At 33.0% G+C, this 9,424-nt stretch overlaps 2 protein-coding genes across 4 annotated transcripts; one reads left to right on the top strand and one right to left on the bottom strand.

Annotated features, from left to right (window-relative positions):
* Nucleotides 1-1,906: 1,906 nt before the first annotated feature.
* On the top strand, nt 1,907-2,710 carry LOC7475637 (40S ribosomal protein S7; the record flags this gene model as incomplete). The annotated part of the gene is made up of 2 exons (XM_024586808.2): nt 1,907-2,077; nt 2,244-2,710. Coding segments are annotated over 2 exons (291 nt in total), but the record flags the coding sequence as incomplete, so codon positions are not given.
* Nucleotides 2,711-2,796: 86 nt separating this feature from the next.
* On the bottom strand, nt 2,797-7,106 carry LOC7475638 (uncharacterized). 3 transcript variants are annotated; one of them, XM_002322027.4, is made up of 10 exons: nt 6,711-7,103; nt 5,838-5,933; nt 5,131-5,215; nt 4,808-4,929; nt 4,425-4,449; nt 4,255-4,338; nt 4,088-4,117; nt 3,902-4,007; nt 3,710-3,774; nt 2,797-3,029 (listed from the first exon to the last, which is right to left on the bottom strand). In XM_002322027.4, exons 1-9 carry the CDS (start codon nt 6,801-6,803, stop codon nt 3,711-3,713), a joined length of 705 nt encoding a protein of 234 aa, XP_002322063.1. In that variant the 5' UTR covers nt 6,804-7,103; the 3' UTR covers nt 2,797-3,029; nt 3,710. The 3 variants fall into 3 exon arrangements, with proteins under 3 accessions (XP_002322063.1, XP_052303386.1, XP_052303385.1); XM_052447425.1 differs by lacking the exon at nt 2,797-3,029 and adding an exon at nt 3,047-3,192 and having other exon boundaries at nt 6,711-7,104; XM_052447426.1 differs by lacking the exon at nt 5,838-5,933 and having other exon boundaries at nt 6,711-7,106.
* Nucleotides 7,107-9,424: the final 2,318 nt, after the last annotated feature.

Genomic DNA, 9,424 nt, shown 5'->3' with positions numbered 1-9,424 from the left:
AAATGTAATTTTTATTTTTTCATAAGAATATGCATGAAAATTTTAGAATTTGGTTTCAAGCACATAACATGCGAGGGACCCACAAATGATTTTAAAATGATCCCTGAATTTTTTCAATTTGTTTTGGAAATTATTTAGGGTTTGTTTGGCAAAAACATAAAAAATAAAAAAATAAACCTTGCTGGAAAATCAATAGGGCATATTTGTCACACATGCCCTTAACTAAGAATTCAGAGGCTGAAAAAAAGTCTTAAGATCGTGTTTGGAAAACATGCCTTAAAAACAAAAGGAAGCATTTTTATTATGGTACATAACTTATACCTAGCAACCAAAGTTTAAATATATTATCATAACTGCCTTAGATCATCCAAAAAAAAAAACAGAAATTAAGAGCAAAATAGTAAACAACTATGCTACCTACAACAACCAAAAAAACACATGTTTGTGTATAAACATTCTTTCATTGATTAATTTCATTGTCATGAAGCTCTCACAACATACTTATAACTTGTACAAACCTAATAAACTACCCTAAATAGCCTAATCCAAAGCAAAATAAATACTTAACACACCTTGCCATTACTTCAAAAATGATTAACTAATTATTAAAACATACTAAAATAACATTAAACATTATCACATACCATTATCACATTCTAACACACTAAACAAAGCAATCTAACAAAACTTAAGCATATATAAACTATCATTAAAGCATGCTTAAACATTTCAAAACAAGAATCATAGTTTTCAAACTAGTGAGTGACTTCAAATTAGGCTTAAACAAGCATTTGAACAATAATTTAAAACACAAAATAAAAGGGAGAGGGGTGTGATTATTGACCTCTACCCCCTCATTAAGTTTAAAGAATACCTTCTAACAAAATTATTTCTTGGCTATGAATTTTTGAAACAAATTTAAACTTCTAAGGGTGGCTTATTGAAGGTTGTATGTTGTTTTTCTTGGTTAGCTAATGGTTGAGCTAAGGGTTTTCAAGTTTGGCAGTGTAAGAGTATTTTATTTTCCCTTTTTTTTTCTCTTTTTTCTCACTACCTTTGGCATAGGTTTTTAAAAGTGAATAGGGATCATTCAGAGATCATAAGCTCATTCTCACCCATTGATGTCGAAGAATGAATCCAAGCCATCCATCTAGGTTGAGGATCAGGCTTTATAGGGTTTTATAGTTAACAAAGGAAGTACATTGACAGACATGGCTGGTTGGGGTATATGTTTTAGCCTCTTGTAGTTGTGCCTTCAAGGATGTAAAAGAGCTTTTGTTTTGTCTAGGTAGGAGTACAAAATAGTGTGAGGGGGTATGTTCCTTGTCTTGTTTTGGGAAGAGATGGGAGAGAAACAAACTCTGTAAGGTGGCAACAAAACCAGCTTTTTTTCGGAGCTTTTTAAGAAAAAAGATCAACATGACCAAATGATAAGTCGTTTGACCCTCTTTGTTTTGTTTAAGATCAATCAAAACAGCATCGTTTTGAACCAAAACAAACCATTTGAAACAGGTTTCTTTGTTTAATCTGGTTTCATGAAACTATATAGTTGAAATTGTTATCTCCCAATTTGATAGTAGGTTCTCGTGGATACAAGCATAAATAGAAAAAGATGAGTGTTCCTTGTTGATTTGGAGATGGATGTCATTTGAAATTATCATGGATCATCTAAAGGGTTTTTTATCTACTGTTTTGCGTATCATTTCTATTTCATGCATGTTCTGGGTATATTTCATTTCCCTCGTCATCTCTGGGGTTGCCGATCATGAATACTGTTCTGATGGAAACTTGTCGTTGGCTTCAAGTTGATTGCAAGTTTCTTTATTTCAAGGTTATTTGCACAGCTTTTGTGAGGTTTATAAGAGTGTCGATTTTCTTGTAGTTATTTGTTGGGATGTGATCTTGATGGCAACTAGGAGGGATTTTGAGGCCTCAAAAGAAAGGCCCTGCTGTTCAACGGTCTCGGAGCCGCACGCTCACTGCTGTACATGAGGCTATGCTTGAGGATCTTGTGATGCCTGCTGAGATTGCTGGCAGGCGCATTAGATACAGAATTGATGGATCCAAGATAATGAAGGTAATTTCGTCTCTCATTCTTGAAATGATAATAAGTGCAAAACATCTCAATGAGCTAGCTAATTGTTTATGCTTTCACCTGAGGACTCATCATTATAAGAACATGGCAGAAATATACTTCCCTGATTACTCCAGGCTCATGCTAACTGCATCATAATTACACGCAGGATTTCTTGGATCCGAAGGAACACAACAGCACAGAGTACGAGTTGGAGGCCTTTTCTGCAGTTTACCGGAAGCTTTCTGGCAAGGATGTTGTGTTCGAGTATCCTGTAACTGAGGCCTAGGAAGGCAAGGTGTTGTCGACTTTTAAATGTTTTTCGCCAAAACTTGTTTTGGGTGGTCTATTTAGGTTATGTTTAGAAAATTTTCCAGTTTTCTAGAAAATAGAGTAATTTACAGCTGCTTTGCTACAAGCAAATGTAATTTTTTGTTAAATGTAGGGCTAGTGGGATGAAGTGATAAAAATCATAGCACGAATTTCTTCCGTAAATGTCCAGGTGCTTGACGCCTTCCACTGCCCCACCTTCAACCTGTAGAGTTGGTGTTCAAATTTTGGAGCTTGTTAAACCACCAGCACCTAGTTGAATGCTTCAAAAACTTTAGCAAGGATTCTCAATTCAACTATTTATGCTAGCATACGAAAGGCATCACTCAACTCTCAGACTGTTGGTGAGAAACATTGTCCCTATTTTTTATATATAAAGCAACTAGTGATGATTAAAATAAATCTAGTTTCATTGATTACTATTGTTTGAAGGGTAGTTGAGCAAGCCCGCAATTACAAAACATTAGGACGCCAGATCCAGTGAAAAGAGCTGAATATGTATTCCAACTCCTTACAAAATCAAGAGTTCATTCAACAGTTAAGAAATGAAAAAAAAAATGCTTAATGTGAATCGATCAAAATTTAAAGCATCTTGCCTCTCATTTGGGAAAAGCCTCTCTCAGATCTGCAAGCATGTCAACAAAAAGTCAGCCTCTCAGTGTAGTAAAGAATCCACACCGCAATTCTTCGCCCTCTTCAGAGGAATCAAAGAAAAGTGTAGCAACATGTGCTATGAGATCCAAAAACTCAGGGTGGAAATTGTTGAAACAAATTCTTTGATTTTGCTTCTGATAGCAATTAAGGCAGTTAGGAAAGTAGTAACAAGCAATCATGATGATGGCACCAAATGACACCATCCCATTATTTTTGTGTGGAGAAAAAAAATAATAATAATATTGTGTTGTTGTTGTTGTTGTTGTTGTTGTTTCTCTTTGGAATTTACATTGGCCTGACTACGTTAAACAAAATGGTGGGTCTCATTTTTTAATTGACATGACACAGTATACTTAATGCATAATCATTAAAAGAAGCATAAACAAAAGCATATAAACAGTTTTTCTTTTTCATAAATGCTTAAAATTTAATTTAATATTCTGCAAGTCCTCATTTTAATAAAAAAAAAATTATTATCAAGCAAAGCACTTGCATCAATTTTATTTAGTTACTAGTCCTATAAGACGACCGCATTCTACCTAACCATCTCCATTTGTATATAAAACATGAGCACTTTCAATATATGGAACCACTAAATTCTCAAACGTAATTTACAAATACCAAGGCAATGGATATAGAAGCTGAATGTACCTCAAGACAATATCACAAGACCAAGGTACATGGCTCCACAAAGAAACAAGAAAGATATCACCCCCCTGCAAGTAATTAGAGTAGAAATGCCACCACCCACATATAGGATCATGATAAAGTTGTTATATTAGTTCCTTGAAATTGAATAAAAAACTTTGGGAAGAGATCAATCATTTAACCTACGATGCTCACCATATGAATCCCCATCCGGCACCATTACATGGACATGGACATACTTCGGCAAATTTCTCTGCATCGCTAGAATGAACTCTACGAGATATCAGATCATCATATATGTCTGCATTAACATAGACATAATATCAATATTACATAAACAGACAGTTTGAGAATCAATTGTGACCAGTTTCTGCTCCATACCATAAACTGAAAACAGGCTGTTCATGACACCTGCAAGGATAATCACGGAAGCAATGACCATTTTTTTTTTTGATAATCACGGAAGCAATGACCATTTTTTTTTTCTAAAGTCATGTTTGTAATTCTCACTAAGCAACATGTAAAGAAAGAAAGCCAAATGGCATTACCAATGAAAAGAATGATGTACCGAAGTATATGAATTTTTGTTGTTTCTTGCAGGACCCAAACCACCCCAAGGAAAAGAACAAATCCTGGGAGCTCAACATGTAACTATCGTTAAGATAGATACTTTATATGAAGTCTGTGCATATTATAGACAGGTTACTGAATAACTTACCAATGCAAAGTCCTCGAAGAGTCCACTGTTTAAATGATTAAAAAAAAAGAATAATTATGCAAATCTACAGGAAAGGACAAACTAGATATTAAGGAGATGAAAGGACAGGGGAGCATAGAAACTATAATCACTCTATTCTAGGATTTATCAATTTTTGACAGGATTAGAATGAGTTTTAAGCATGCTGTATATAAGATTTCATTTCAGGATTTCTTGAAAATGTTTCTTTACTTTTCGTCAATGTATTTGTTGAGGAACTCCTGAATTCAATTATTAAAAGGAAAGACGATGTGCACCCTTTCATATGAATTTGTAATACCTAGTACAACTAAAGCATTCACAAATGTAATATTGGCAACAAATCGATGCACATAGCCACTTACATTTTTAGCTACCAAGAGCATAACAAGTAGAGAAGCAATAAAACATCCTGCAGCTATTCTGGCAGTAAGAAGATTTGTGGATGCAAGTATCAAAACCATCCCCCAGAAGGATGAACCGAGATCTAGAGTGCATAAAAGATGAGGAAGAGAAATTTATTGATAACAGCAGTAATTAATAATTTTGAGAAATATACTCACAATGAACCCCAGGCAGAAAACTTTAGAAATGAAATAACTCATCTCACATGGTATAACCACAACTCTCCACACACATGCACACAAAAAGAGAAAGAGGAAAGACAAGCAAAGGACAAAGAAATTACATCCAGCAGGCAAGATTAACCAGTATATGCCACCACGTGTTTGAGTGGTTCCACCTTCATCTGCATGAACCTGAATTCCTTCAACCTGCGTATAAAGGTGCTCCAGCATTCATATTACTGAATATTGAATGCTAGAAAGCTAGATGATCATCTAAGAAACTTCTATTTAATTATTCAAAAAAGAACAGTTAATTGGATAGATTTCTGAGACTAACATTCTAGATACATCAATGGGTGGTAATAGGATCGCCAAAAAATTACTAATCTTAAACATGATCATAACAACATGGGATGGCCAGATATGTGAATTGGTGAGTTAACCAAACATAATCTTTGTACATATGGAAATTGGGTGAAAGAAGATTGTCTCTCTGATCCACTACAACCATACTGTTGAGATTTTACTAGCAATGGAGATGATCATTTTCCCATAAACAGATCAACAGAATGAAAGTCACTTTTCTTGTCACCTGAATAAAATGGATCAAGAACAGCCAGGTATATATGCAATGGCTTCACGAGGTTGTAAAAGTGTAAAAGATGGTTGTTGACAGATCTTATTTTCATTCAAAGAATCCATCAGAAATATGATGAAAAGCAGGTGCCCCATTTGAAAAGTGCGACAGAAGGTATATGTATATAGTATAGGAACACAAGCCCAACAAGCTTTGAGGAAGAAAGTATAAGGGGAGAAAAGATCATATTACATGGCCACATGTTAGTTTACAGGCAATGGCATGGCTTGCTTCATGAAGGAATACTGTCACAAGCTTGAATGGTCTCAGCAACACTGTTCTCCATAACTAGAATGAAGAAAGCAGAAATCACAGATAAACAAGTAATAAAACCAGCACCATCAAAGACGTGCCAGAATTTCTAATATTGTTTTTTCATGGGGAAAAATCATAAATTGTCAATTGAAATTGGCATCAAAGATACTTATGATTTGGTGTTCTGTTTCAGAATTCCAGACTTTCAATATCCTTACGAAAACAAAATATCCTTACGAAAACAATTCCACCTCTACCGAAAATTCAAATTTTAAAATGTGAGTTGCTATATTTTCATTCTGAAACTAAAAACTTTATAATTGAACATTTTTTTGATAATTTGAGTTAATTAACACAACAAGGGTGGAATTTTCAATAGCTACATTAATAATCTGAACTGTCAACAGTGAAGCCCTTTCAAGGTAAGCATAAAAGGAATCCAACATGTGAAGGAATCAATGGCACTGACGGAAACAGAATGCAGTAATAAATACCCATTTGCATGTTATTGAATTAAAAAAAAAATACCATTACTCATGACAAGAACAAAACAGTTTTTTTCAAAGTCAGAGAACAACATCGTCATTCCTCCCCGAAAAAAATATCTTTGATAATAGGGGCATTGATCCCTTCTTTCAGAAGAATAAAAATACTTCACAGATCAAAACAAGGTCCCAACTTCTTTACATAACAAAGGAGAAAAAGAAGGTCTTTTAAGTTTACTTGTTCGATCAAATGGGTTTCACTCTCATTGATCAAAACATTGTAATGAAGCTACGCTACCGTAAAAACAGAGAGATTACTACATACCGCAAGAATAACAACGGCGCACACAGAAACAGTGACAAGAAAGACTACTTGCTCATGGTTACAGCAATTCCTTAACTCCCAATTTGGCCTCATTTCTCTCCGTTTCTCTAAGCTGTTGGAGTTTAATCACCCCACAAGAAACAGATGCAAGAATGTGACTTGACGATGTCTTCTTGATGGTTGCCCACCAAGCAGATATATCTGTGTGTGTATAAGATACACTGGGAGACACAGAGGAAGAGGGATTCTCCTGCTGTGCTGTCTGTGTATTTCCGAGAGTAACGAGTAAGGAATCAGAGAAATTAGAGAGGGAGGTACCAACCGGGTTGACCGTTTGCTTCCTTTCTTCGTCTCCTTCAGTCACCCTGTCATCTAGCGTTGTCCTCCTTTTCTTTTTTTCTTTTTTTTTATTTTATTTTATTCATGGAAAATCTAATAAAAACGCATTTCATGACACATAATACATTTTTTTAATTCTCTATTAAGTGTAGCTGTGAAGAAATTTTAAGGAAATTAAAATCCAACACAAACAAGATAAAGGAGGCTCGACAACCATCCGCTCAATAATAAAATTTAAGAATAAAAAGTTTGTTTTTTTAATGGTTTCAGATTTCAGTTATATAATTGTTAATATGATAGCTATTGAAAACTTACATCATCGTTAATTTCAGGATCCGTAAGATTAGTTGAGGTATGTATAAACTGGTCCAAACACCAATAATAATAATAAAAAAAAAAGATCCAACATTTTCAGATTCCTTCATAGTTTTTTGTTTTTTTGTTTTTTTTTTGTGTGTACCAACATGAAATCCAGCTGACATTTGAATACATTTCCTCATGTAGCCTGTCTACATCTTTTTTTTAAAAACAAAAACACAAAAACAAAAAGCTTGAATTTTGATAATATTTAAAGCTTTGATTGTTTCGAATAAAAGCAGTAGTGATCATGTTGATATTTTTATTGTTTTTTTTTAAATTTAGTATTTAAAAATTTATTGATTTCTGATTAATCCGGTGTTAACTCATTAAAAAATAAAATTTTTTCAACAATAATATATTTTATTTATAAAACTCGAACTTAGAACATTAGTTAATAAAATAAACATTGAATTATTTGAACCAACCATCATGTTGTTAGTCAAATGGGTGCTCTGTTTTTTTTTTTTTTAATAATCAATACTTAATGGATGGTCGGTTCAGTTATGAAAACAAATATGAACTTTATTGTTTGTTTTTCAAGAATTAAAGAATTTTAAATACTATTTGGGAAACTCTATATTATATAAATATAAATATGGGCAGCGTGGTCTTCGGCAAGGCGGACCTAGAATCCCATTCTGATGGGTGGGGAATCGAGACCTTGGCAAATGAAACAGTCACCTTTGTCCAATGTCAGTTTGGATGCATGCACATGGTGGGACTTGATTTGTGAGTTTAATAAACTAATTTACATTTTTTTATTTTAAATTTTTTTTTATTAACGTGGGTGTTTAGGCCAGTTTGCGTATATCTCGACTAATCTCACAGGCTCTAAAGTTAATGACCATGTAAAACTTCAATAGCTATCATATTAGCAATCACGGTGCTCGAACTTGAAACCACAGGGGGAGCAGACCCTTTTGTCTCAAGCTCTTACTACTGGACACCTACTAGATTGTTATTTTAAATTTATTATTCAATTTTGGATTGTTTAGTAATTGATTTTTTTTATTTTTTTTTCAAGCATTTTTTATTTTTTTTGGCATGTCATGATGATTTTTTTTTAATTCGATACATTTATTATTATTATTATTTATTTTTATTATATAATTAAATCAAGTCAAATTTATAGCTCAAATCTTGCATTTTTCATACTTTTTTAAAATACATGCTTTAACATCTTTTATAAGTTAAAAATAAATTTGATCGTAGTGTAGCACTAACTTCAAAGTTAACATGCATAAAAAAAAATCTTTAAATATTATCTAATGAAAATGTGAGTAGCGGAGCAAAATCTAAAACTTCAGAGTTCAATGAGTTTGTTCATTGTCACTTTGATTTATTTATTTATTTTTAATTAAAAACAATAAATTAACCATATATTCGATAAAGAATATTACATTTTTTTATATCTCTATATATTTAACGAGATCTACGCAACAACTATGTCAAAAATAAAATTTAAAATAACTGTACATAAATAATATATCTCCAATAAACTAATTACAGGCATAGATCCCAAGACCTTCAAATTACATGAAGATGGAGAATGGGAGTTTAAACTCTACAGTGTAATGGGGTGTTTGATACTCCCTCTTCTGATTTTATTCTTAGAAGATTTGTAAAAGTATTTTTTTATTTAAAAATCATTAAATTGATATTTATTTTAGTTATTTATGATAATTTTGATGTGCTAATGGTAAAAAAAAATCTAAAAAAATCATTTTATTGTATGTTTTTAATTATTATTGATGTTAATTATAAATTAATTTTATATGCGAAATAAATATTTTCTCCAAAAATTCAATTTTTTCTCTCATGATTTTTGAAATCAAATTTTAAAAAAAATGTTTTTCATCACCGAATTACTATTCCGGTTAGATCTTAATGGAATTTCCAGACGATGTCGTGGGTGGTAAAGCCAAGCGAGATGTATGCTGGCATCGTTGTTGTTGGCTGAGTTGGGTGCTGCTGCTTCTGGCAGCGCCAACCACCATAGTTGCGCCTCGCGTGGC

The sequence above is a fragment of the Populus trichocarpa genome, chromosome 15 (genome assembly GCF_000002775.5).
Source record: "Populus trichocarpa isolate Nisqually-1 chromosome 15, P.trichocarpa_v4.1, whole genome shotgun sequence".
Classification (NCBI taxonomy): Eukaryota; Viridiplantae; Streptophyta; class Magnoliopsida; order Malpighiales; family Salicaceae; genus Populus; species Populus trichocarpa.
This window is presented reverse-complemented; position numbering and strand designations above follow the sequence as displayed.

What these genes read in the sequence shown, in the direction of transcription:
- LOC7475638 (XM_052447425.1), bottom strand. Translation starts at nt 6,803, where the DNA reads ATGAGGCCAAATTGGGAGTTAAGGAATTGCTGTAACCATGAGCAAGTA. An exon ending in GCGCCGTTGTTATTCTTGCG is followed by an intron (nt 5,934 to 6,710) that starts GTATGTAGTAAT and finishes TCTTCATTCTAG; the next exon opens with TTATGGAGAACAGTGTTGCT. An exon ending in CAGCCTGTTTTCAGTTTATG is followed by an intron (nt 4,008 to 4,087) that starts GTATGGAGCAGA and finishes ATGTTAATGCAG; the next exon opens with ACATATATGATGATCTGATA.